Here is a 27,406-nt window from a genome sequence, read left to right as displayed (position 1 = left end):
CGCCTGCCTTGGCGTGCATGAGGCCCCGCACTGGATTCCTGGCACCACAAGGTCCCCTGAGCACTGCCAGCTTTGGCTCTGGTGGCTCCAGCACCCCTGGGCCCTCAGCATTATTGTATTGTAAAGCCAAGCACTGACCCCTCACGCCTGTTTTGCTAAGTATGGCTGGGAGTGACCTCCAGACCCCTGTGTGAGCACTGCATGGTGGACCTCTCAAAAAAATTACGTATGGCCTCAAAAATTACACTGTCTTCACACACTAGTTACCCCCAGGATAGTGTTCTCATGTACTCTCTAATTCCTGTTGGTGGGTACTCAGGACAGGGTGCTCACAAATGCCTATCCCACCACAGTGCTTTGATTGTGGGGTATCTAGCTAGTGTCAGCCTCTCCCAAAGTTACGGGCACATCTAGTGATGGCTGGTACACAGAGACACTCCTGAGATCGCAGTAAGGAAAGGCTGTGTGACACTGGGCCACATCAGAGGGACATTTGTCAAATGTGAGCCTTTTTATCTCACGCCAAGCTTGAGCCAGGTTCTCTCTGAGAGCTTTGCCTCACCCCCACCTCAGCCCAGATTGTTCCCTAAGAACCCCACAGGAATGGGATCCTCAAATTCAGTGGCCCCGCGTTCTGTGCCTTCAGCCCTTGTGAAACAGGCATGTGTTGAGCCACTCGTTAACCTGCGAGCAATTTCCTTAAAGAAAACAAAAGGATCCACTCCAAACTGTTCCACAGACCCTCACTTCTTAACCTGGCCAAGACTCCAGAGAGGGGTGCATGACTGAATGGCAAGGGTCCCCAAAATTGGACACCAGGAAAGGCTTCTTAATGTGCACATGGATTCAGACTCAACCATGTGATGGACCCCAGGGTTCCGGCAGCTCTCGTCCACACTCCACTCCTCTGGTGCAAATGGGGAGAGAGTGGGAGAAGTTTGAGAAGCCCTGGACTGAAAACAACAACGACAACAGCAGCAAAGCCCAGCCAAGGCAGACTCCTCTGCAAAAAGGATGTTGAAGCAAACTAGACTGGGCTGCCTCCCTGCACTCAGTATTTTCTGCTGCTAATTCTGAATTTTACTGTGTGCTACTGCTTCTGGTGCACACAGAGTCCTGAGCGCTTAAGAAACTTGCATCCTTTTATCAAGAGTATCAAGAAACACGTTCTCTAACTCAGGGTCTGTGTGGGTGAGTCTTCCACACGGGACCCGTCAGTGCTCCATCGAGTTTGTTTTGTTTCAGGGCATGGTGAGGAGTTCACCAGGACTTCAGAACCCCAGAGGGCCAGGGTAACTGGGACCCCTGTGTTAACCCTTCAAAGTCTCTGCAGCTGTGATCCCAGACTGGGCCCTATGGAGAGGTCACTCCCTGGGGAGTTTGTTTCACCTCCTTCATCTGATCATTTTGTGGGTCCCTTGTGTAGACTGTCAATTACTTGAACGTGTTCATTCTTCCATCTTTCCATTTCTGGGGCCCTCGATTACTGACCACAAGACTGAACCTATTTTAGGACAGAGTTGTGAGTGATGATTCTGTTTGTGATATTGTAGACTTGTGCTTGTGTAGGATCTTATAGATTCCCAGGGGTCTTCTAGTCCTCACCTGCTTCCCTCCTTCACTCCCTCATATACAATAAACTAGAGAGAGGGGCCTGGCTCATTCCTTCCTGTCAGGAATAAAAGAGCAGATGATGACAAAGAGCAGATAGTCGCTAGTGCGCTCTGTGTAGAAGTGGCCCGACAGGGACAGACCTGATGCCATGCACTGAGTGACAGCCCCCTGGGCCATCCCTGGGACCATGCCTGCCAGTGCATTGCCCAGGATGACTCTGGGGACATCCTTTTGATGTTTCTAGTGACTCCGGGGAGATCACCCTGAAGATCTGTAATCTGATGCCCCAAGATAGCGGGATTTATACCTGCATTGCAGCCAATGACCATGGGACTGCGTCGACTTCAGCCACAGTGAAGGTGCAAGGTACAGGCGATTTCTAATACTCTCAAAGCACTTTTTATTGTAAAAATCCTATCACTTAAAATGTACCATCCTTACTTATATGTAGTATGTAGTCTGATAGTGTTAAAACTACATTCAGGGTTGGGAGCTGGGGAGATGTTTCAGGGGTCACCTCAGACATGCACCTGACACCACCTACAGTGGCCCTGGGAACCCCTGGGCACTTCTGCAGTGGCCCCGGGGATCCCCAGTACTGTAGACCCCGAGCACTGAACCCCTGGCTCAGTTGAATGAATAAGGTCATCAGGTTCCATTAACACCACTTGGGAGACTCTCTAAAACAAATCTTTTTTAAAACTGAATTACTGTTGAGATACACAGTAACAAAGTTGTTCATGATTGGGTTTCGGTCATACAATATTCCCAGCCCCAGCCTGCCTCTACAGCAGACACTTTTCTTCTCTCCCCCCCTCCCTCTTTTTCCCTCTCTCTCTCTCCCTTCCTCTCTCTCTCACTCTCTCACTCTCTCTTTCCTTTTGAGTGTTATGGTTTGTAAAACAGGTACTGAAAGGTTATCATATCTATCGCTTTATCTGCTTCCAGCCCTCAGTTCTTATCCAGAGTTATCATTCCCAGCTACATTTGTCATAGTGGCTTCTTCTCTGTCCTAACTGCCTCCCCCGTCCCCTCCCCACTCCCCCAACCCCCACCAAACCCCCATCACAGGTGGCAAGCTTCCAACCAGTCCTCTTTTCTACTCTTCTTTGGTATTAGTCTCATATTATATTGTTTTTGTTTTAATATCCCACAAATCAGTGCAACCATTGTATGTTTGTCCCTCCTCCTCTGGCTCATTTCCCTCAGCATAAATCTTTTAAGCACATTCAAGAACCAGGAGACAGCTCAAGTGGCAGAGCCCAGGCATAGCAGGTGCAACCCCTGAGTTCAGTGCCTGGCACAACATCCCATAAACAGAGCATACTGCCAGGGATAGCCCTGGTGTGGGGACACCCCTCCCCCAGCACCACCCACAGTAGCCCTGCCATCCCCAGCACCTCTAAGTGTGACCCCTTTAACAAAAGGAAAATAAAATACACTCACCTTGTTAAGCAACCAACCTCCAGAACCCTTTGATCCTTTAAGAGTAAAACTCTGTCCCCCCGAAAAACAACTTCCCTCCCCTCTCTTCCTAGCCCCGGTAACCACTGTTCTCTCAGATTCAATGCATTGGTGCCACTTGTGCATTTTAAAGGAAATCTGATAGGGTCCCGTGAGAACTAGGGAGGAGAATCCACTGGGAAGTTCCAAAACCCTAACCAGTGGGGAGAAAGAGGTCCTTTGCTAAGATCTCAGTCCACTGGCTGCATGGCCACCTAAGAAGCTTTGCCCCTGCAGGGTCTAGCTCAAGGCTCGAGGAGAGGTTCCCAGCCTCCCCCAGTCCCTGGAGCAGGACGGGCCACTTGGAGGAGATCAGAGGGTCAGTGTGAGAACAGACGAGGTCCCACTTCCAGGTGACCTTCCATTGTGATATCTAATGCCAGGTTCCGCTGAAATATCTGAGCCCTCGTGTCTGTTCGCAGGTGTGCCGGCCGCCCCCAACCGGCCCATTGCCCAGGAGAGAAGCTGCTCGTCTGTGATCCTGCGCTGGCTGCCACCATCCAGCACAGGCAACTGCACCATCTCGGGCTACACTGTGGAGTACAGGGAGGAAGGTGCGTACCTCGTGCCTCCCACCAGAAGCCCCTCAGGGCCACAGGGTGTGCATATCTTTCTCCCACCTTATGTTCTGGCATTCCAGCCTCTGGCCAGACCCAGCCACCTTCTGGGAGGGAGTGGGCTGGGTTCCCTGGTACCTCTGCTGCCCACTGCACAGGGATGGGCAGCTCCTTATGCAGATAAGTACGCTGAGTGCTAGAGCGAGTCAAGAAACTGGAGTCTGGGGGGCTGGAGCAATAGCACAGCAGGTAGGGCGTTTGCCTTGCACATGGCCAACCCGGGTTCGATTCCTAGCATCCCATATGGTCCCCTGAGCACCACCAGGGGTAATTCCTGAGCGCAGAGCCAGGAGTAACCCCTGTGCATTGCCGGGTGTGACCCAAAAAGCAAAAAGAAAGAAAGAAACTGGAGTCTGGAGGTGGTGTAGGCACTTGAACCTCAGCTGATGAATTTGTGACCATTAAGAACAAGGGTAGGAAATCGGAGTTTTACGCTGGGGACAATCGGGGGAATATACGCATACACACTTGCCTTTGCATACGTAATAGGACTTACAATTTCTAAACGTTTTGCATTTACATGCTATAATTACCTGTATTTCTTCAGCAATTGAAAATAACTCACGTTACATTAGAATATTATTAATACATTGTGATATGTAATATAGCAACATGTACTATATGTGATTGTGGGGTTAGCCTAATTTAAGTGTGAGGTTGGCTTTTAAAATTGCTTGAAGGGTGTTGGAGAAAGTACAGTGGGGAAGGAGCTTGCTTTCCATGTGGCCAGCCCAGGTCCAATCAACCGTACCACAAATGGTTTCCTGAGTCCTGCCAGGAGTGACCCCTGAGTCTGTACAGACCCAGGAGTAAGCCCTGAGCACCCCTGGGTATGGCCCCCAAGCAGAACAAACAAAAACAAAAGACCCCTGACAACTAGTAACCGAGTTGAAATAAGAAGCTTCCAGCTGAGGCAGGAGTAATAGTACAATGGGTAGGGCATTTGCCTTGCATGTGGCTGACCCAGGTTCTATTATCAGCACCTGATATGGTCCCCTGAGCCCACCAGGAGTAAGCCCTGAGTACCAGTGGGTGTGGCCCCAAAACCAAAACAAAAAGGAAGCTGGCTGAAATTGTTACCAACATCTTGGAGTCACAGCAGGAATTCACAGTGCATGGGAAGCAGCCACTTCCTCTGGCACCCACACCTTGTGGTGGACTCACCTGGCCCTCCGCCTTTGTCAGACAGTCCCCTGTCTGGCAGTTTCTTTTCACTTCCTGAGCTGTTTGCAGTCCTGTCTCAGCGCAGAGGTGTTAATGCCGAGCTGGGAGGCATGTTGGCCAGAGTCCCCTTTACACTGGGGTTTTCATTTCCAGTTCATCTGTGAACAGCTGCTACCGGGAAAGTTATTTCCTCTTTTGAGTCTTGGATTCTTGTCTGTAGAGAAATGACTGTTCCTCCCCTCAGGGAGACCTGCTGGTGAGCACGCTGACCTGGCGTGTGCCACCACAGGCTGACACTCAACACACAGCTCAGCTCCAGTGTCCTGTGTGTAGTGAGAGCGTTCAGAGAGAGAATTCCAGGAGACGCCTTCCATCAGAGCTCCTGCTATGTAGTGAACCAGTGACATGTCTGTTGCTTCCATTTCAAGTGTTTCTTTACTAACCTTTCATTAGTAATAGATGATGTACTCTTCTGGCCTGTTACAGAGTTACCCCATTTTTCTCTATGAATCCTGGCTTCTCCCTGTCATGAAAAGGAACTGAGTCTCTAAACCAGCTGCCTGCACCTCCCTCATGATACTTTCACAGAGGGAATGAAAAACTGTGCTGTTGACCCTCTGGCCTTCAGGGCCTTCTGCTGTGGCCCCAGCTGGCCCTTAGATGAAATGTGTCATTTCCCTTTTTTTTTTGTTGGCTAAAGTGCTGAAGGCCTTTGACGTGGTCTCTCTGACTCTCTCTCCCCACACCGCCCCCCGGGATTTGGTGTACAGGTTCCCAGGCCTGGCAGCAGTCAGTGGCTTCAACCCTGGACACTTACCTCGTCATTGAAGACCTCAGTCCCGGGAGTCCTTATCAGTTTCGGGTCAGTGCCAGTAACCCCTGGGGGATCAGCCTTCCCAGTGAGCCCTCGGAGTTTGTGCGGCTTCCAGAGTATGGTGAGTGTTCTGTGTATCGCTCATCTTCTCCCAAGCACTTTGCTTCTTGTGAACCCTAATTGCCAGCTGACAATAAAAACGCATGTGTGTGTGTGTGTGTGTGTGTGTGTGTGTGTGTGTTAGAGAGAGAGAGAGAGAGAGAGAGAGAGAGAGAGAGAGAGAGAGAGAGAAGGAATTATTGCCAGGGAATGGACACTTCCCACAAGGTCATGCTCGGATGGTGTTTGGGGGCGCGTGGGGCTATTGGGTCTACCAGGGACACTTTACATTTCTTTACACTCCTGGATGAGGAGCCCCATATGAATGCTCCATTGTTCTCCGTTCCCACCCTTGCCTGTCATGGCACCCCTCCCTGCCCAGCCTTCATTCTCATTGGCTTTTCTTACCCTTCGAAGTGTTTTCCTTTTGGTTTTTTCCTACCCACTTTCTGTTTTAAGTCACCCGGAATTTTCATTTCCAAGGGCCTTGCATTTTCTCTTTGTTTCCCTAGATGGTACGGGGTGTCTGACCCCATCATGTCACTTTCCCCTAGGATGAGATTCTTAAAAATAGCTCTGCAGAGGATCATGGCATTTTCCCACTGTGCGCGACTCCATATTTAGTCATGAGCGCTGCTTTGGGGCCTTGCTGAAGCTTTCCTGTTGACCTTTGCCTATTCTTAAATGACATCTCAGTATCAAATTCTCTCTCCCCCCAAAGATGCTGCTGCTGATGGCGCCACCATTTCTTGGAAGGATAATTTTGATTCTGCTTATACGGAACTGAATGAAATTGGAAGGTAATGACAGTTTTCTATTCCTTTCCACACACACACACACACACACACACACACACACACACACACACACGTTGATCAAAACCGACTTATTTTTGGTGTTCACTATATAAAGTGCTATCTTGCTCTAGTTTTTTTTTTCTTTTTGGGTCACACCCGTCAATGCTCAGTGGTTATTCCTGGCTCATGCACTCAGGAATCACTCCTGGCCGTGCTCGGGGGACCATATGGGATGCTGGGAATCGAACCTGTGTTGGCCATGTTGGCGGCATGCAAGGCAAACGCCCTACCCGCTGTGCTATTGCTCCAGCCCCCTTGCTCTAGTTTTAAGAACTGAAATATGAGTCTTTTCTATTCCTCTTGTCTCTAACTTATTAAGTTGCTTACTTCATTCATCAACTTTCAGCCTTTCTTCTTCCCTTGTAAAAAAAATTTAGGACTCAGGGCTGGCTAGTACAGCATATAGGGCTCTTCCTTGCCTATGGCCAGCCCAGCTTTGGTCCCCAGCACCCCACATGTCCCCTAAGTCCTGCCAGAAGTGATTCCTGAGTGCAGAGCTAGGAGTAATCCCTGAGCATCACCAAGTGTGGCCCCAAACCCCCTCCCTGTCACACACACAGAAAAGAATTTAAGACAACATTTCTTTTTTTCAAAGTACAATTTTGGCTACACATTTCAGGCTATGTCATGTGGCATGTTTTTGTTGTTTTTATTTAGTTCCAATATGTTTCTGGACTTAAAATTATAAGTTATATGGGTTCTAAAGTTTCCAGATGTGGTAATAGTTTTTAAAAATTATCTTTTGTGGGCTAATGAGATAGTACAGCTAGTAGGGTAGTTGCTTTGCATGTGACCACCCCCGGTGTGATCTCTGGCACTACAAATGGTTTCCTGTACACACCAGAAATGATCCCTGAGCACAGAGCCAGGAGTAATCCTTAGCACTGCCAAGTATGACCTGAAAATAAAACAAAATGAAAGTATCTTTTGTTACTGATTTAATTTAATTGAACTGTGGGTGGAGAATATGTTCTATATGATACTGATTTCTTGGTTTTTGTTGAAATTTTATCAGTTTTTGTTTAAAATAAAAAGAAAGTTTCATGTGTCCCTAAGAAAAACCAAACAACTCACTGTTAAATACAGGACTCTGCATGTGTCCATGTAGCAAACACACGTGGCATTTCTAACAAGACCCCTCTTCAGGGCCAGAGTGATAATACAGCAGGGAGGGTGTTTGCATTGCATGCAGACAACTTGGGTTCTATCTGAGGCATCCCATATGGTCCCCCGAGCACAGCCAGGAGTAAACCCTGAGCATTTCTGGGTGTGACCCCCCACCAAAAAAAGACCCCTCTTCATAATATACACACTCATGCTACTCCCATCCTCCCTCCCTCCCCACCCCCCTCTCTCTCACACACACACACACACACACTCACACACAAAAAATTTGGTTAGAAAAGTGTTCCCTTAGGATGGGAAGATAATCAAAGTGCTGAATTTGATTATCCAGCTTCCCATGTGGGAGCCCTGGCCTGGCCTATGGCACTTCATGGAGCACTTCCTGGAACAATTCCTGAGCACTGAGCAGGGAGTAGCTCATGAACATCAAAAAATATAACCCCAGAAAAACCTGTGCCCTCAAAAATAAATATATCTACATACATAATGTATACATGTATATTGAATATTAAAATACATTTTATATATTTATATATTATATATATCTGAAACTTTTCATTTATCACAAATAGACCACATTTTCAGAAGATTCTTTTCTGTTTGGGGGCCACACCTGGTGGTGCTCTGGGCTTACTAATGTCTCTGATCTCAGGGATTGCTCCTGGTGGGTTCAGAGGACCAGTTGGGATGCTGGGGATCTAACCCAGGTTGACTGCATGCAAGACAACTGTTATGGTGTTTCTCTGGCATCTAGAAGATTTTTGAAAACTTTTGTATGTGAACTGAATGGAATGAAAATAAAGTTTGTCTATACTTATATAGACATATAAACAACATCTGCCTGGCGTCATAAAGGTCAACTTTCTTTATCATACCTAAACCTGTAAATTAGGCCTATATGTTTGTTTTGTTTAAAAAACTCAAACAATTAAATGTTATAGAAATTAGGGTTCTTTTGCCAGAGAGATAGTACGGGGAGTAAAGTACTTGCCTTGCATGCAGCTGACCCTGTTCAATCCCCAGTACACAAGTAGTTCCCCCAAGAACTGCCAGGAGTGAGCCCTGACCACAGAGCCAGGAGTAAGCCCTGAGCACTTTTTTAGCCAAAATCAAACAATCAGACAAATAAAAATTAGGGTGAAAGAGAATTAATTTTATTCTCATACCCCATCAATAGAAGCAAAGAGGATTTGATTTCTCTATCCAGAAATAAGTTATCTGAGCATCACAGATTTAATAAGCCAAGAATTATCCACAGGGAATTCAGATTGGCTACCTGGATGGGGTCTGAAAGACAGTTGTTTCCAGGCTTCCAGGTCTTGGAGGGCAGAGGGAACCCAGCCAGTCAATCCCTTCTGGACTTCACTAACTCTGCAATAGAGAATTGTTCAGGCACACCATAAGGGAGGGGGCGCTGAAGAGGAGACAGAAGTGTAGAGCATGAGATGCAGGAAGCACAGGAGGACTGCTGGACTGAGCAACAGTACAGTGGGTAGGACTCTTGCCTTGCATGTGGCTGACCCAGGTTCAATCCCTAAACCCACCAGGAGTGAGTCCTGAGCACAGAGCTGGGAGACCCCTGAGCACTTCTGGGTGTGGCAAAAATAAACAAACAAACAAACAAAAGTAAAATAAAATAACCCAGGACCAGAGAAATAGCTCAATGGGCTGAGCACGTGCTGGGAAGGCTCAGGTTTGATCCCTGTCACCAGATGTTCTCCCAGAACCACCAGGATGACCAGAGCAGAGCTGGAAGTGACTGCTGAGCACTGAAGGGTGTGGCCCCTAAATCAAATATCATAAAACAAAGTGACAGCTTCCAATGTCAGCCAAGATAATGTGATCCCACTGTAGCCTTTTAAAATTCATTAATTATACTGGGGCTGGAGTGATAGCACAGCGGGTAGGGCGATTGCCTTGCACGCAGCCTGCCCGGGTTCAATTCCCAGCATCCCATATGGTCCTCTGAGCACCGCCAGGAGTGGCTCCTGAGTACAGAGCCAGGAATAACCCCTGTGCATCGCCAGGTGTGACCCAAAAAGCAAAAATAAATAAATAAATAAAATTTCATTAATTATAACTGGAATCTCTGGACAGATTACAAAAATTGACTACTGAGGATTCTAAAAAGGAAGTAGTAGGGATGCTGGGGAGGGAAGTCAAAACCTGAAGAGCAGTAACAATGCCCTTTCTAGGTTTTTCAAATCTTTTCTACTTTGTTTCTGCCTTTCTGATAAGAATGGGACAAATTAATGAGCTGTACCGTATGCAGAGAGCGATATCTTGCAAAGAAACTCATCTTTCTGCCTAAAATACAGACAACAAAGCTGGAGGGATAATATAGAAGTTAACGACCTTCCTTGCATGTATCCAGACCCAGTTCAGTCTCCAGCACAGCATATGGATACCCTTAGCACTGCCAGGAGTGATCCCTGAGCACAGAACCATGAGTAATCCCTGAACACTGCCAGATACAACTCCCACCCCCTCCCCCCAAAGCAAAAATGTAGACAGCTAGGGTTCCTTGCCCCTTTGAACGGAGCAGCAGAAACCACACACAACACACAAACACACACAAACATATACATACTACACACTATACACTACACACGTGTCCTGTACCACTGCTGTAGTCCGGAGTCCTTCACACACAACTACTCAGTTTCAGGCAACCGAAACATCTTTCTGGTCAGAGGAACCACAAAAGGGGGCCCATGGGAGCTAAGGAATGTGGAGGAAATATCAGGGAGAGAATAGCCAGAGAAGGATACCCGAAATCTGTGTGTGAAACAACGAACACTGTCGGTGAATTCCAAGTGTGCATGTATGGGGGTCCACAGGGGAAGCAGAGTGAGGCTGTGAGAGCTGACGTAAGCCAGCCTGTGCTCTGCCACCTTGCAGGGATGCAGCAGTGCAGACACATCTTTGAAAGTGCCCCAAGGGGGTAGTCACGAATAGCATCACAGACACTTTGAAAACGACTGATAGTGAGAACCACCTGACCCCAAACCTGAGAAGGAAACAGCAGCCTGGATCTAACCAAGCTGGCTGACTGCGGGCATGCAAACAAACAAAAAGCCCACATTCTCCAGAGGAGTTTAATGAGACCCAGTCTCACAGCCTTACCCTCACAATGCGCAGGATCACTAAACATAATAATAAGTGAAGCGGAGAGATCAGGACAATCTAACAAATTCCCAAAGGGGAGAAAGCTCTACAGATGGCAGCTCAGAGAAAAATCTAGATGTTGGCATTTTCAGACTTTAAAGCAACCATTGTAACCATCTTCTTGAGGTAGAGGTAAGCACTCTTTATTTTTTCAAAGATGTGAGGCACTCAGAGGCAGTGCTCAGAGGCCAATGAGCTACTCCCAAGAATCCTTGGTCTTGCTACATTAGGCCTGACAATTCTGCATTGAGAACAGTGATGCAGTGGTGTGGAGGTCAGCGGTGGAGTGGCTCAGTGGCATGTGGTGCAGTGAGACAGTAGTGCAGTGGTGCAGTGATGCAAAAGCATAGTGATACAACAGTGCAGTGCAATGGTTCTGCAGTGCTAGGATGGTGCAGTGATACAGTGATGCGGTGATAAGTTGATGCAGTGTTATGGTGATGCAGTGGTACAGTGATGCTCAACTGCAGCCTATGCACACCTGATGGTGCTGTGCTGGACAATGGAGCATTACAGTGCAGGATATTCAAACGGGGCGTCCACTAGCAAAGCATGCACTCCAGCTCTTTGAACCACCTCCCTGGCCTCAAGGTGAGCACTTTCCCTCCCAAACCTTTCCTCTATTGTCGATGCTGTTGCATTGGTGGTGCAGCGATGCACACACATAGCTGTGGTGCTTGTGGGAGGGTGGCGCGTGCACAGCTCTCACTGAAGTGTGAACTGCTTCATGGTGCACACATGTTTGTTAGGGCATACGTGTTTCTTTGAGGTACACAGGTCATGGTTAGGGTCTCACTAGGGATCACTATGGCACTCACACAGATGCTTGCCAGAGGGCACAGTTCCTGGACATGGTGTTCACACACTTTTCTTTTGTTTTGGTTTTAAATCATACCTGGCTGTGGTCAGGGCTTACTCCTGACTCTGTGCTCAGGGAGCACTCCCAGTGGTGCTGGGGGAGCATACGGATGCTGGGTATTGAACCCAGGCAGACTGCATTCGAGGCAAGCACCCAACCTACTGTACTATTGCTCCAGCCCCACACATCATTTTAGTTGCAGTGCTCAGAGGGGGTCACAACCCTTATTGTGGTGCTTAAAAAAACTGGCTATGGTGCTTCTGGAATTCACTCTAACCACGACCTGAGCCCCTCAAAGAAACACATATGCCCCACAAACATACAAAGCTGCCAGAATCACCCTAAGTGCACATAGGACACAGGGAATTTGAACTCATGACCATATGTTTTCAAGGCAGGGGCTCTAAGACTCTGAACTATTTCTCTAGGTCTCAAATTGAATGCTTGTTTAATGGGTGGAGATACTGTTTTAAGCAGAAAAATAGAAATAATTTCAAAATGGAAATTATATAACTAAAAAATATTTTAAATTCTTAAATCACTCGTTGACCTAAGTAGCTAAATGAAAATGATGAAAACTGTGTCAATGAAGTTGAAGCTAAAGAAGTAGAAATGATCTAATGTGAAGAACACTTAAAAAAATTCTGCATTTAAAAAATTGAGTCCATGGGGCTGGAGCAATAGCACAGTGGGTAGGGCATTTGCCTTGCACGTGGATGACCTGGGTTCAATTCTCATCATCCCATATGATCCCCCGAGCACCGCCAGGAGTAATTTCTGAGTGCATGAGCCAAGAGTAAATAAACCCTGCACATTGCCATCCAAAAAGAAAAAAAAAAGAGTCTCAGTAAAAAAATTGAGTCCAGAGGTGATAGCACAGTGGATAGGGGGTAGGGCGTTTGCTTTGCATACGGCCAACCCGGGTTCGATCCCTGGCATCCCATATGGTTCCCTGAGCACCGCCAGGAGTAATTCCTGAGTGCAGAGCTAGGAGTAACCCTGAGCATCACCAGGTGTGCCCTGTGCACTGAGCCAACCAAGTTGTAGAAGTGTCTGAGTATTGCTGGGAGTACCGTACCCCCCAGCCCATTCCCTGAACACTGCTTGGGAGCCCCCCATCCCACAGCAAAAACCAATCAACCAAACAACCATAAAACAGAAAACAGACATCCCAGAGAGAAAGAATAGACAATGAAAGATAAATAATGGTTTTTAAACTAAAGTGTGAAAGGAAATGCATCTGCCAACTAAATGACTACCTCGAATGGTCAGTGGATTAAAATAGAGTCAAGGAATCTCAGTGTGAAATTTCTCAAATTAAAGAAGGCACGAGTCTACATATCTTCCAATGAAGGAGAAAAGATCATAGACAAAGGACTAGAAATGATAATTATTTGAACATAAACACTTTTTTTGGAGTTTGAACCACACCCAACACTGGGCTGGGGTTACTTCAAGATCAGTGCTCAAAGGTCATCGCAGCAATGCTAGAATAGAACCCAGAGGCCTGCCTTGTGACTTGTTTACCTCTTTCTCTGCCCTTACCACTGACCATTTTTGCCTTCTAATTCACTGTCACCCCTGATGGGGGCTCTGCTGAGGGGGACCAAAGCCTCTATTACAGATGTGACTTGCTTGGTGGCTGTGTATTTGTACGCTTCCTAGTCAAACAAGATACTTGAAATATCTGAGTATTTATGAATAAGCAATATGATATATAAATTTACCTTAAATAATGTGAATTACCTTAAATTCGGCTTCCAGAGAAAGGAAAAAGCAGAGCAGTGGGTTAAAAAGAGGAAGTAAGATTGGCAACATGTTGGCAGTTACTGGGGCTGACTGCTGGTTACAGAGAAGTTATGCTAGTCCTTCAGCTTTTGTATTTGAGAATTTTCAAATTTTCAAAATTTTAATTGGGCAAAAATAGATATAAAATAAAGATTTAAAGTTTCCTGGTTTGGAACTGGAGAGATAGTACAGTGGGCGAGGATCTTTCCTTTCCCTGGCTTATGTCCTGCGCCCATTCAGTCCCTGACATCAGATACAGTTCCCGTGCCACACCAGAAGAGATCCCTGAGCAAAGAGTGAGCTATGAGGGTGGTCCCCACACCAAAAGCACGCCCCCAAAGATGCCTGGCTAAAGTGGGTTTTTTTTCTTTTAGATCTAGATTTCTTCCTTCTTTAATATTAATCCTGTTGCTCTCCTTTTTCCTTCCTTCTTTCTTTCTTTCTCTCTCTCTTTCTCTTTCTTTCTTCCTCTCTCTCTTTCTCTCTCACTTCCTCTCTCTCCCTCCCTTCCTTCCTCCCTTCCTTCCTTCCTCCCTTCCTTCCTTCCTTCCTTCCTTCCTTCCTTCCTTCCTTCCTTCCTTCCTATCTTTTTTCTTTCTTTTTCTTTCCTTCTTTCTCCCTCTTTCCTTCTTTATTTCTTTCTTTTTTGCCTTTGGATTAACACTCAGTGGTGCTCAGGGCTAACTCCTGGTTCAGAGACTTCTCCTGGGGTTGCTCAGGAGACCACATGAGATACCAGTGATGAAACCCAGTTGCTACATGCAAGGCAAGTGCCCTATCTGCTTTGTTACTGCTCTTGCCCCACACTCCTTAAATGTCACAAAAATGCGCTTTACTTAGTAAAGAAAACTCAGCCTGTACTTGATGCACAAGGTAACATGGAACTCTGTTGACTGAAAAACGATAATAGTTCACTCTTGGCATCTCAGAGAATCCCGGGATGCTCAGGGAGGAGAAATGGCTTTCTGCTTTCCAGCCTTGTCATTCGAGAAGACAGGAACATCGGGTTGCAGTGAAAGGTCTCTGTGTGTGCCACAAGGGTGCTCAAATCCTTGCGCCCAGGGAGGCCGGGTGGGTGGAGGGCCCTGGCTGACGGTGCTCTCCTCATGCTTTCCAGAGGTCGCTTCTCCATCGTGAAGAAGTGCGTGCACAAAGCCACACGCAAGGATGTCGCGGTGAAATTCATCAGCAAGAAAATGAAGAAGAAGGAGCAGGCTGCCCATGAGGCAGCACTCCTACAGCACCTGCAGCACCCCCAGTACATCACTCTCCATGACACCTATGAATCCCCCACGTCCTACATCCTCATTCTGGAGCTGTGAGTACTGGGAGCGGCTCTTGAAAGAGTGCCTGAAACTAAGGGGGCAGCATCTTCCCCATGAGCTTGTACGTGCCCGGTACTTGCTCCTCCAACCTATACCAAAATGCACCCACACTCTATAGATGAGAAGGGTGGGAGTGAGGAGCAACCAGAAATGGAGGGTCAGGAGAAATAGGGCCTGGATCATGCTTCTCTCCGTTCTGCAGTGGACTCAACTTGGTCAGGAATTTTGAAGCATTGGTCAACCCTGGGCTGCGTGGAGCCAAAATTAAAAAGTGGTTTGTGCATTTGTTCCCAGCAATTGGCATACCCAGTCAGATGCCCAGGAAATTCCTGATGACTGGGATCTTTCCTACAAACACTCCACCCATTCCAGACTGTCGAGGGAATCAGGCAGCATTCAACATGCCCCTCTACTTGGCCCCATCACCTTAGCCCTTACTCAGAGCAATGAGCCCACTCTCTCACCTCCATTACCCAGGCTATGAAAGAGGCCAGCTTGGTTAGCAATCTAAACGGTCAAAGAGAACAGCGCCCTCATGAAAGGCTCTCAGATAAGTAAAGATGAAGGATAATGCCTGGAAGGCAGAGCTGTGAGGCTGTTCATGGGCAAGTTCACAAGAGAAGCACGTCCACTCGCAGCTGCCATTTCAGTCTGACTCTTGGGTCCTTGTTGATATAGGTATGCATTGGGACCAAAGTCTTAGAGAAATAACTTACCTTACATTTATTTATGATAAAAACCAGGTGCAAACATCTTCAGTTACACTTTTTAATTGAAAAGAAAAAAACACAAGAGGAGGGGCCAGGAAGATAGTAAAGCAGTTTAGTGTCATGCCTTGCCTGGATTGACCCCAGTTTGATCTTCAGCAGCCAAATATTCCCTGGGCACCACCAGGTCCAAGTAGCAAGTACACTCAGGTCTTCCCATTGAACTTCTGTCCAGTTAACCAAGCAGCCCAGGAGGGATCTCCAGATCTCATGAGCACCACTCCAGAAAGTAAATAAATGAATAACAAAAGAAGAAAAAAGAGGATTCAGAATGCCAGGATGCCAGGTTTTATCCCTAGCACTCCATATGGTCTCCTGAGAACTGCCAGGAGTGATCCCTGAGCACAGAGCCAGGAATGAGCCACGAGAACAGCTGAGTGTGACCAAAAAAAAAGTACTATTGACATTACCAATTCTTTTGGGCTACTGAACTGTATATGGTATATTGTTTTCACTTTTTTTTAATGTAGGAGTACTGCTATTTATTCAGCCACTGATTAGCTGATTGAATTGGGCATGAACTCCACCTTACTTTTTTTTTTCATTTTTTATAATTTTATTTATTGAATCACCGTGAGAGCAGTTACAAAGTTTTCAGGTTTAAGTCTCGCTCATACAATGAAACACCTGTACCTTCACCAATGCCCATTCTCCACCACCAAAAACCCCAGTATACCCCCATCCCATACCCTACCCCTACCTGTGGGGCAGATGATTTCCACAATACTCGCTCTCTACTTTGATCACATTTAATATTTTGACACCAGACCCACCACTATTATTTTGGATTTTACCCCAACACTCAGATCTGCTGGAAAGGCAAGAGTAGACAATTTATTTTCTATTGCTGGTTAAGTAATAACATATGATGTTGTGTGGTTGCAGTAGTGGCTGCACGATTTTGAAATTCCAAAATTTTAACACTTAAAACTGGAGGGATTTCTGCCAAAACCTGCTGGGTTCCGAGATTTGTTCCTGAGTCTCTGGGATCATGGCCGTTAAGAGCTTGATCAGGATCCAGAAAGGCCATTCATGGGCGAAGACTCGGGGTCTCTTTGGGACGGGCAGGAAAGGGCGGCTCCACCCCCATCCCATGAGGCCCTGCATGTCTCGTCACTGACGGCCCAAACCTGACTGTCCAATGGCCTCTGAAGGATGGCGGCCACTGGGCCACCAGGGGGAACAGGCCAAGGCACGAAACTTATTCCCACCTGGGTTGGCCCAGTGCTGGTAACCTACTGCAGGGGACCAGACGGATTTCTGCCAAAAGCCGCTGGGTTTCAAGATTTGTTTCTGAGTCTCTGGGATCATGGCCATTAAGCAGCTTGATCAGGAGCCAGAAAGGCTGTTCATTGGCAGCAACTCGGGGTCTCATTGGGGTAGGGAGGAAAGGGCCGGCTCCACCCCCATCCCATGAGGCCCCGCGTGTCTCGTCACTGCGGACCCAAACCTGACTGTCCAGTGGCCTCTGGAGGATGGTGGCCACCAGGCCGCCAAGGGGAAAAGGCTAAGGCACGAAACCTATTCCCACCTGGGTTGGTCCAGCACCAGTAATCTACTGCAGGGACTGGACACATTCTGCCAAAAGCCGTTGAGTTTCGAGATTTGTTTCTGAGTCTCTGGGATCATGGCCATTAAGCAGTTTTATCAGGAATCAGAGAGGCCTTGCCTCCAATTATATAGCTGAGCCCAAGTTGGTTTGTGGGTGTGTCTCCCACATACCTAACTTTTGGCCATTTACTTTCTTGGTAAACTTTGCCCCAAGTTTTTGGGGTCTGTCCAAAGTCACAGCAGCAATTTTGGGGTATCTGGAAGTCTGAAGGCACCATCAGACTGCTGATGCACTCACCTCACAGGTACAGATTGACCTGCTGGTGACACTATACCCCCTTATTGTTTTCACTTTGAACTTAACACTCTCCTGGTCTTTTAGAGTTTAACTCCATTGGTTAGGACCTTCTTAAATCTATAGGCACATTCTGTTGATAGTGAGTTGTTTATGAGTGACAACTCTTGCTGCATTTTGCATTAAAATCTTTTGACTCTTGCATTCATTAACTCATTGATGTGTTACGGTGTTGCAACTTCTGTTCACAAAACTACATTCAAGTGTGAACCACCAGTGGTACACACATGCACTGACTTCACCTTCGCATGTGCTAATTAATCCTGCAAGGAAAGATATGGGTCCCCAGGCTCTAGTAGAAGGGAAAGAAGTTGTAGAATAAAGAAAATGAACACTCGGAGGTCAGTGATATAGCCACTGCCTTGCAGGGCTGAGGCAGAAAAGAGAAGCTGGGCTCTCAGAAACATCCTGTGGTTTGGGGCAATGAGCTTAGTTTTCTGTCTCTTAGGGACCTCATCTGTGAAGTTCCTGGCACCTCAGAGATGTGGCAGGAGAACCTAGATAAATAATGGATGAAACTAGTTAATCAAACGTTGACAAATCACTCCCTGGTGGGTCAGCTGTGTTTAGGCCTGGGCCAGAGGGAAAGAACAAAGATACAGATCTGAGTTTCTCACTAGAGCTGAGCTCTGGAGTTGGCCTGACAGGACTTGGACGCTCTGGGGAAAGATTGTGCTTGTGACCCCTTGTGAGCAGCCTCTGGGGATCCTTCCCCAGCAGAAATGAGGCTGTAAGCATATACCTGGCACAGGGTTCTGTTCTTCCAAGGCAGGTCCCCAAAATAATGTTTCTGTTGCTCTGAAATCTAGTTTCTTTGACCTCTTTGTGTGTCTTGACTTGATGCGCCTGTTGGTGATGTGCGTGTGTCTTCAACCTCTTGTCTGGGAGCCAAAGAGACGGTGTGAGAAGCTAACTTTCTATCTTCCAACTCAGTTTCTCTTCCCTGTCAGAGTGTGTGTGGTATGTGTGACATGAAGGGAGTTGTTCCTACAGGAGGTCAAGAAGACCTGCTACCATACACGCTAGTTACGAAACAATCCCTGTTTTCTTCCTTTGGGTTTATTTGTATTCTCCAGCATATAGACAGTCATTTCTCAGTTTCATGGCTAATCTCAGAAGAGACACCAAGCCAGTGATACTCCCAGGTACACTGGTCTTTGGGCTGAAAACACGAGGGCCTTCTCAGTGTGGAAGTAGGCAGCTTCCCCCCACCCTGCCCCCCTACTGCTGGAAACGCCAGCAACCACACCCAACCCCCACACCTCCAGCCTATAAACAGCCCAACTTCACAGGTTCATGACAAATCTAAAGAGATATCAAGCCAAAGAATTGTCTAGTTCTACAGCTGGGTGAAACACATCCTTGACCTTACTGGATCCTGGCACCAATCTCGTAATGAAGTAGGGATTGTTGTTGTGATTCCCATCTTCAAGAGGAAGAGAATGAAACATGATGTTTTATTTGTTAGGGTGGGGCAGTTCGAGGCCACACCCGGCAGTATTGAGGGGATACTCCCTGTGTGGTGCTCTGCAATCAGTCCTGTGTGAGGACCATAGAGATTGACATGGAACCTCCCACATGGAAAGCATGTGCACTAACCCTTTGAGTCATCACCACCACAGTTCAGAAACAGGAGTTTCAAATGGCTTGCTCCCCACCCCCATCCTATGAGTGACCCAACCAGGGTTCTAATTTGGGTCCGTCTGGCTCCTTGCACTGTGTTCTCAGTTGTAGTCTGGAAAGATTGGAAAGTTGCATAGTATTCAGAAGAGGGCCAAGGATGAATTTTGCATGTTTCCCATATTTTTCTCAATGAAAAATGAACTAAAACATGTTATTCTGCTTGCTGCTCTACCGCTTTAGGCAAGGCTTGCCTCTGGCTGACATTGCTGGGAGACAAAGCATTTCCCACAACTGAGGAATATAGGCACTGAGACCCAAGAGGCTCAAATAGACCCAGCAAAAATAGACCCAACTAGGAAAATGCCAAGACACATTAGACTCAAAATGACAAATCCAAAGAGAGAAATAGAATATTGAAAACAGCAAGATCAAAAAAAGGACTTAAATACAAAGGAGATTCCATAGGATGGCACTAATGATGCCTATGGTTGCCCTCTATTAGATTAAGAATGTTTAAAAACATAGCAGTCAGTCATCATCAATTGACTTTTATTGATTTATTTTCTAATAATTCCATTTTCCATTCTTCTAAGTTTTGTTGGAAAAGTAATATGAAATTAATTTGATATATGCCTGCCTAGGGGGTAGTCTGGAAGGTGGAAGGGAACCTGGAGGCATTGATAGAGAGAAAGTGGTGGGCCTGGTATTAGAACATTGTATGCCTGAAACACTCTATTGTGAACAATTTTGTAAACAGTGGTGTCTTAATTTAAAAAAAAATTAAAGGACAAAAACATCCCTGCAAAACCCTCATGCGACTGCTTATAGCCACATTTTATTTTATTATTTTATAAAATAAATAATTTATTTTATTTAAAAAAATTTTTTTAATCACCATGAGATACAGTTACAAAGCTTTCATGATTGAGTTTAAGTCCTACAATGATTGAACACCCATCCCTCCACCAGTGCACATTCTCTACCACCAATGTCCCCAGTATCCCTCCCACACCCCCCATCCCATCCCACCCCCTGCTTCTGTGGCAGGCATCTTCCTTCTTACTTTCTAATTTTGGGCATTATGGTTTGCAATGGCTGGAGTGATAGCACAGCAGTAGGGCGTTTGCCTTGCACACAGCTGGCACGGCCGAGCGGGTTCAATTCCTCCACCCCTCTTGGAGAGCCTGGCAAGCTACCGAGAGTATCGCGCGCGCATGGCAAAGTCTGGCAAGCAACCTGTGACATATTCGATATGCGAAAACACAGTAACAACAAGTCTCACAATGGAGACGTTACTGGGCCCACTCGAGCAAATCGATGAACAACGGGAGAAGAGTGACAGTGATGGTTTGCAATACAGATATTGAGAGTCCATCATGTTTGATCCTTTATCTACTTTCAGCACGTATTTCCCATCCTGAGCGATCCCTCCAACTATCATTGACTTAGTGGTGCTTTCTCTATCCCAGCTGCCTTTTGCCCAACACATGAGGCAGACTTCCAAACTGTGAGTCGATCTTCCCAGCCCTTGTCTCTACTTTCCTTAGGTGTTAGTCTCATGTTTTGATATTTGATATTCCACAAATGAGTGCAGTTATTCTATGTCTGTCCCTCTCTTTCTGACTCATTTCACTTAGCATGATACTCTCCATGTCCATCCACTTATAAGCAAATTTCATGACTTCATTTTTTCTAACAGCTTCTTAGTACATTGTGTAGATGTACCAAAGTTTCTTTAACTAGTAGTCTGTTCTTAGGCACTCGGGTTGTTTCCAGATTCTGGCTATTGTGAACAGTGTTGCAAAAAACATACAAGTGTAGATGTCATTTCTACTGTGCTTTTTTTGCATCCTGGGATATAGTCCAAGAAATAATATTGCTGGGTCATATGGAAGCTCAATTTCTAGTTTTTGGAGGAATGTCAATATTGTTTTTCCAAGAAGACTGGACCAGTCAGCATTCCCACCAACAATGAATGAGTTTCTTTCTCCCCACATCTGCACCAGCACTGGTTGTTCTTGTTCTTTTTGATGTGTGCCTGTTTTTGTGGTGTGCCGGTTTCATTGTTGTTTTGATTTGCCTCTCCCTGATGATTGGTGATGCAGAGCATTTTTTCCTGTGCCTTTTTTGCCATTTGTATTTTTTAGGAAGTTTTTGTTTATTTTTTCTCCCCATTTTTTGGTGGGGTTGGAGGGTTTTTATTGTAAAGTTCTACCAGTGTCTTATATATCCTGAATATTAAAGCCCCTATCTGATATATATTGGGTAAATAATTTTTTCCATTCCGTGGGTTCTCTCTGTAATTTGGTCACTGTTTATTTTGAGGTGCAGAAGCTTCTTCACTTAATGTAGTCATTTGTTTACATTTGTTTTCGCTTGCTTGGTGGTTCATCCTTGAAGATCCCTTGAGCTTCAATATCATGGAAGGTTCTGCCTACATTTTTCTCCATGTACCTTATGGATTAAGGTCTGATATTGAGGTCTTTAATCCATTTTGATCTGACTTTTGTGCTTGGTGTTAGACAGAGGTCTGAGTTTGGTTTTTTTTTTTTTTTTGCATGTAGCTGTCCAGTTTTCCCAGCACCACTTTTTGAAGAGGCTTTTCCTTGCTCCAATTCACATTTCTTGCTCCTTTATCAAAGATTAAGTGATCATAATTGAGATCATCATTGAGAATCAGTATCAGAATATTGAACTCTGCTCCATTGGTTCTGCGGGTCTGTTTCTATTCCAATACCATGATGTTTTAATTACTACTGCTTTGTAGTACAGTTTGAAGTTGGTGGAGGTGATGCCACTCAGGTCCCATTTAGTGGTACCTTGCTGCTCTCTCTGACTTGGTGAAAACTTCCTCTGCTGTGCATTTTGATTTCCTAACAGGGGCTTTAGTCCTGGTAAGTAATTTTGAAAGTTAACTGAGAGAGAGTGCGAGGAAAAGGTACTTGTCTTACATACAGCTGACCCTAGCTCAATCCCTGGCACTGCATATGGGCCCTTGAGCATGGTCAGGAGTGATCCCACGTCACAGAGTCAGGAGTAATCCCTGAGCACCACCAGATGTAGCCCCCGAACAAAACCAAAAAAGCTAACTGAAGATGTGGCTCAGTAGTAAGTCTCCTTCCTTGAAAGCTCTACAATTGGATTTCCCAGTCCCCTGTCACAGGGTGTACTCCTGACAGCCCTGCAAGAAAGAAATCTAGTACCCTAATAAAAATGTGTTCTGCAGATAACCACGAACAAAGAAATGAAAGGCTTAACTCAATATAATGTATCTTTAATAAAGGCAGAGAGATTTCTTTCTCTGAAGCATGTTCACATCTATGAGTTTATTCGCTGGTTAGTTTTAGTTCTGAACATTGTACTCCTGTTGGGGTGCAACCCAAATGCATGTGTGACAACATTGATTTTCCTTGGGGAGCTGGAGGAACAGAGATCTTTGGGATCTTTCAGACTTGTGTATTATTTATGTTTCTTCAAAAACATACCTGCTCTGGTCAATGGTTGGAAGCTTTCCACAAGAGTGTCTGGGGGTGAAAGTCAGTTAGGATAGAGAAGGGATAAGTATGACAATAGTAATTGAAATGATTATTTTGGACATGAACTGAGTGCTGAAAGTAGATAAAGGGATATACCTGATAACCTTTCAGTATCTGCACTGCAAACTATAAGGCCCAAAAGGAGAGGGGGAGAGGGAGACAGAGAGAAATAGAGAGAGAAAAAGAAAAAGTGCCTGTCATAGAGGCAGGTAGGATTGTGGGGAGGGAAACTGGAGTTATTGGTGATAGGAAATGTACACTGGTTAAGGGATGGATGTTAGAACATCGTATGACTGAAACCCAATCATGAACTTTGTAATTGTGTATCTCACTGTGATTTAATTTTTAAAATTAAAAAAAAAAACACTCTACCTGCTCTGCCTTTCAGGATGGATGATGGCCGGCTCTTAGACTACCTAATGAATCATGATGAGCTGATGGAGGAAAAGGTTGCTTTCTATATCCGAGACCTCATGGAAGCATTGCAGTACCTTCACAACTGCAGGGTTGCTCACCTGGACATAAAGGTGAGGAGGGAGAGCCTCCCTGGTTTGGGGAGATAGCTCACTTACCAAGCACATGCCTTGCATGTTTTAGGCCCTGAGTTGGATCCCAGTACCATAACCTGTCCACCCGGGCAGCACCACTACTGGTCCCCAGCAAATTATGGGCACTGCACATGTTTTGAAACTTCTGATCAGTTTGCATCAGGAATTTTCCCTACACAAGGGACTTCAAAGACTAGGCAAGGGCTAGGAGCACAAGCTTTGTTTGCAGGAGCCCCAGAGTCAGTCCCCAGCACAGCATAGTCCCCAGGAATATCACAACAGAAACATGCCAAGAACAGAGCTGGGAGGAGCCCCAGGCCTCCACCACAGCAACACGTGGTTCAGGACCCAAGCAAGGACTGGAGATACAGTACAGAGGGAAAGCACTTGCCTTGCATGTGGCCATATTGCCCGTGACCCTTATTGAATCCCCGATACCGCATATGGTCCCCTGAGTTCAGAACCAGAACTAAGTCCTGAGCACTGCTGGGTGTGCCCCATCCATAACCACCACCACCCCACACACACACATACTGAAAAAATTAAAAGACACAGGACTGTATGTAGGGTTGGAGATGTAGTACGGAAGGTCAGGCATTTGGCTGGCATGAGATGGCGACAGTAGGTAGAATCCTTGGCACAGCATATGGTCCCTGAGCACTGCTAAGGGTCACTCTTGTGCAGAGGGTCAGGAATAGTCCCTTAACGCTGCCAGTGTGCCCTCCTCCAATTTTTAGATACAAAAACAGGACCAGAGTTGGCAGGCTGACGAGGCGTGCTGACAGTTGGAGCCCAGGTCTGAACCCTTCTCTCCCCACCCACTCCCAACCTTGCTCTCCACAGCCGGAGAATCTGCTCATTGACCTCCGGATCCCGGTGCCACGGGTGAAGCTCATCGACTTGGAAGATGCAGTCCAGATCTCAGGTCACTTCCACATCCACCACCTGCTGGGGAACCCCGAGTTTGCCGCCCCCGAAGTGATCCAAGGCATCCCGGTCTCCCTGGGCACGGATATCTGGAGCATCGGCGTCCTGACATACGTCATGCTGAGCGGGGTCTCCCCATTCCTGGACGAGAGCAAAGAGGAGACGTGCCTCAACGTCTGCCGGGTGGACTTCAGCTTCCCCCACGAGTACTTCTGCGGCGTGAGCAACGCGGCCAGGGACTTCATCAACGTCATCCTGCAGGAAGACTTCCGCCGCCGGCCCACGGCCGCCACCTGCCTGCAGCATCCCTGGCTGCAGCCGCACAGCGGCAGCTACTCCAAGATCCCCCTGGACACCTCCCGCCTGGCCTGCTTCATCGAGCGCCGCCGGCACCAGAACGACGTGCGGCCTGTCCCCAACGTCAAGAGTTACATCGTCAACCGGGTGAGCCAGGCCACGTAGCCGCCCTCTGGCCGGGCGCTGCGACCAAGGCGGACTGCGTGGACGGGCATCCTCCTGCTCATCCCGTCACCCACGCAGCCCTCCGCGTTGAGGGGTGGACGTCTCACATCTCCCCGGTGGTTATTCAGGGTCTGGGCCACCGCGAGGTCACCTACGTCCGGGGCCTCTCTGAGGTCGCTTGGAAGACAGGTGGAGAAGGGCAGAGAGAGGGGCAAGTTCAACGGGACTCGGAGCTGTTGGGGGGTTTCGCTGCGCATCCCAGGAAAGGGAGGGACGGGCAGCACGCCCCAGCAGGGAGCGTAGGCGGCCTTGGGGGGGCCGGAGGAAAGCTCTGCGCAAGAGAAATGCCATGTGTCGCAGGGATTCTGGTTTAGATTACTTCGCTATAGTTTCTTAATAGCATATGGATTCACATACAGTAAATATATCCCCTTCGGGTTCCAGAGTTTTATAATATATATATAGATATAGATGTATGAAATCAATCGTGTGCTCCTGTTAAGACAGTCCTTTATTTCCCGAGGCATTGCATTGTTTTGACGAAGCACAATTAGAAGACAAGTTTTTTAGAGCATTTTATAAACCTTGTATAGAAATCTTTTACCAGAACCTGTGCATTAAGGGAAAGCAAGGATACCTTTTCCAATCCGTGAACAAGATTTTTCTCTCGGTCATGATATTTCACAGAGGTTCTGTAGATGAAATGTTACCCCCAATTCATTGGCAGCTCCAAGTACTTTGTAGCAGAAGCCTGCCAGGAATAAGTCTCCCCAAAAGTCAGAGCAATGGGGGCTATTTTTATGTCTACACTGTTGTGAAATATACAACAAAAATAAGTTTCCTACAAAGGGCAAATTGAAACCTTTCCCAGTGGTCCTTATGAACAGTGGAACCACACTTTCTGATTTCGTCTGCAGCTGTTAAATGCAGTTTTCAGAAAGTTGGCTTGCTTTATTTCTAACCCCTGATGGAAGCTAAGGGGTCATTACCAAAAGGAGGCAGCCATATATGCCTTTTAAAGGCTTGGTCCCAAGTCCTTTGTGAAGCCATGGAGTAAAATCTGATCCATCGCTCTAATGGAGCATTGAGTTTTAACTATTATCGCAATACACATCACCACTCAACTGCTGGTACTTCCCAGGACTGAAAGGACTAGTAGTACTTTGAGGCCAACACTGGTTTCTGGTGTATATTCTCCATACAAGATAATTATGAACTGCCCTTTTTTTCTGTTGTTGGAGGAAAAAAATTATATCTGGAAATTTCATGTTTGCTTTTCTCTTTTTTTTCAATTTTGAAGAAGAGTTTTTGTCTTTGTGTTTTTACATGACCCACGTTTTTTTCCCTAGAATATGTTTTGAAATTAGCATATGTCATTTAGAATGTGTCATTTAGAATATGTCATTCAAATGCTATTTTGAAAATAGAATTCAAGTGTTTGTCCAAACCACGTTCAATGGTGGTGCTTCTCTCCTATCATAAGGTTGAGATCGTTACATTTATGCAGCACGAATTCCAAGTAGAAGGCTAATGATGGATAAGTAGCACTGTAGGACTATCTAAATGAAAAAACAATGACGGAAACTAAACCTGAATTTTAACATATCAAACCACTAACTCCTGTAAAGAGAGAGTAGAATTAAAAATATTCCTCATTCTTTTTCATACCTCTTAAAGTCAGCCTCCTCATCCACCTTCCACTTCATCCCATCCAAGAGGATAGATGAATAAAGTAATAGAAAGTACAAGCAATAAGACTAGATAGCACTTCATGTTTTTAGGATGAACCAAATGCTTGGAAACTGACTCCAACTGTATTTGTTTCTGAGTTTTCCAGTAGCCCTGGGCATCTGAGGTGATCTTTCTCTGGTCTTTATTAAAATTTACCTGTATATACAAATGCCATAGGATATAATGTTTAACAGTTTGGAGACATATTTTTTTTATTGGACCACAGTGAAATAGTTACAAAGTTGTTCATGATTGGGTTTGGAAACATATTTTATAAAAACTCTTTTAGTAAGTGTGTCTTCATGATGATAGATCATAAAAGAAAGTATGGTCCCCAGGGCAGTGGTGGGAGAGACTGCAGGTCCTTAAAAGTCCCAGTATCCCTCTGCTTGGCTTGGCAAGTTCTGATCTGTTTACTATGGGTGACAAACAGAACACCCTCCAGAGTTCTTTTGAGATTCCCTGTATGCCACAGTTTCTGCTCGAGAGAGAGAGAGCTGAGGACTCGGCAAGGAGGGCACAGTGAAAAAATCTCTTACGGCAAATGCAACCCATGGATTAGAGCCAAAGCTTTTGCTGCTCAACTGAGATGGTCCCCAGGTGGAAGTTGCAGGAATGACTCTCCCCCAGGGTCCACAGCTGGGGAAGTGAAGAGACAGTCGAGTGGAGGACATCACAGTTATAACTCGTACAGTTTCATTAACTGGAGCCAAAGTACAATCATTAGAGTAGAATGAGTTTATAGAGGCCCCAAGAGAAAGGGGGTATATTTTATATAGTTTGATAATGGAGAAGTACTAATAGGGAGGCTCCTAGTCTGCAGAGCCCCTCATCCCTCCCAATAGGAATAAGACAGTAGTTCTGGCTCCAGAAGTCTCCGTAGCACATGGGACATAACCAGGAAGTCCAGAAGGAGGGGCTGGAGATGTCCTTAGATTTGCTCTGGGGGCCACTGCTATGAGAAATGAAGGAT

At 46.2% G+C, this 27,406-nt stretch overlaps 1 protein-coding gene across 14 annotated transcripts in view; it reads left to right on the top strand.

The window, feature by feature from the left end:
* Positions 1–24,704, top strand: part of KALRN (kalirin RhoGEF kinase) — a 792,058-nt gene extending 767,354 nt beyond the window's left edge. For all 14 annotated transcript variants that reach the window (XM_056127408.1, XM_056127415.1, XM_056127407.1 and 11 more), the window contains 7 exons: positions 1,859–1,980; positions 3,540–3,671; positions 5,669–5,833; positions 6,533–6,611; positions 14,726–14,926; positions 23,154–23,292; positions 24,157–24,704. In XM_056127408.1, coding sequence (XP_055983383.1) covers positions 1,859–1,980; positions 3,540–3,671; positions 5,669–5,833; positions 6,533–6,611; positions 14,726–14,926; positions 23,154–23,292; positions 24,157–24,702 — 1,384 coding nt within the window. In that variant the 3' untranslated portion in view covers positions 24,703–24,704. The remainder of the gene's footprint in view (positions 1–1,858; positions 1,981–3,539; positions 3,672–5,668; positions 5,834–6,532; positions 6,612–14,725; positions 14,927–23,153; positions 23,293–24,156) is intronic.
* Positions 24,705–27,406: the final 2,702 nt, after the last annotated feature.

This window comes from Sorex fumeus, unplaced genomic scaffold, assembly GCF_029834395.1.
Source record: "Sorex fumeus unplaced genomic scaffold, SorFum_2.1 ptg000063l, whole genome shotgun sequence".
Lineage (NCBI taxonomy): Eukaryota > Metazoa > Chordata > Mammalia > Eulipotyphla > Soricidae > Sorex > Sorex fumeus.
This window is presented reverse-complemented; position numbering and strand designations above follow the sequence as displayed.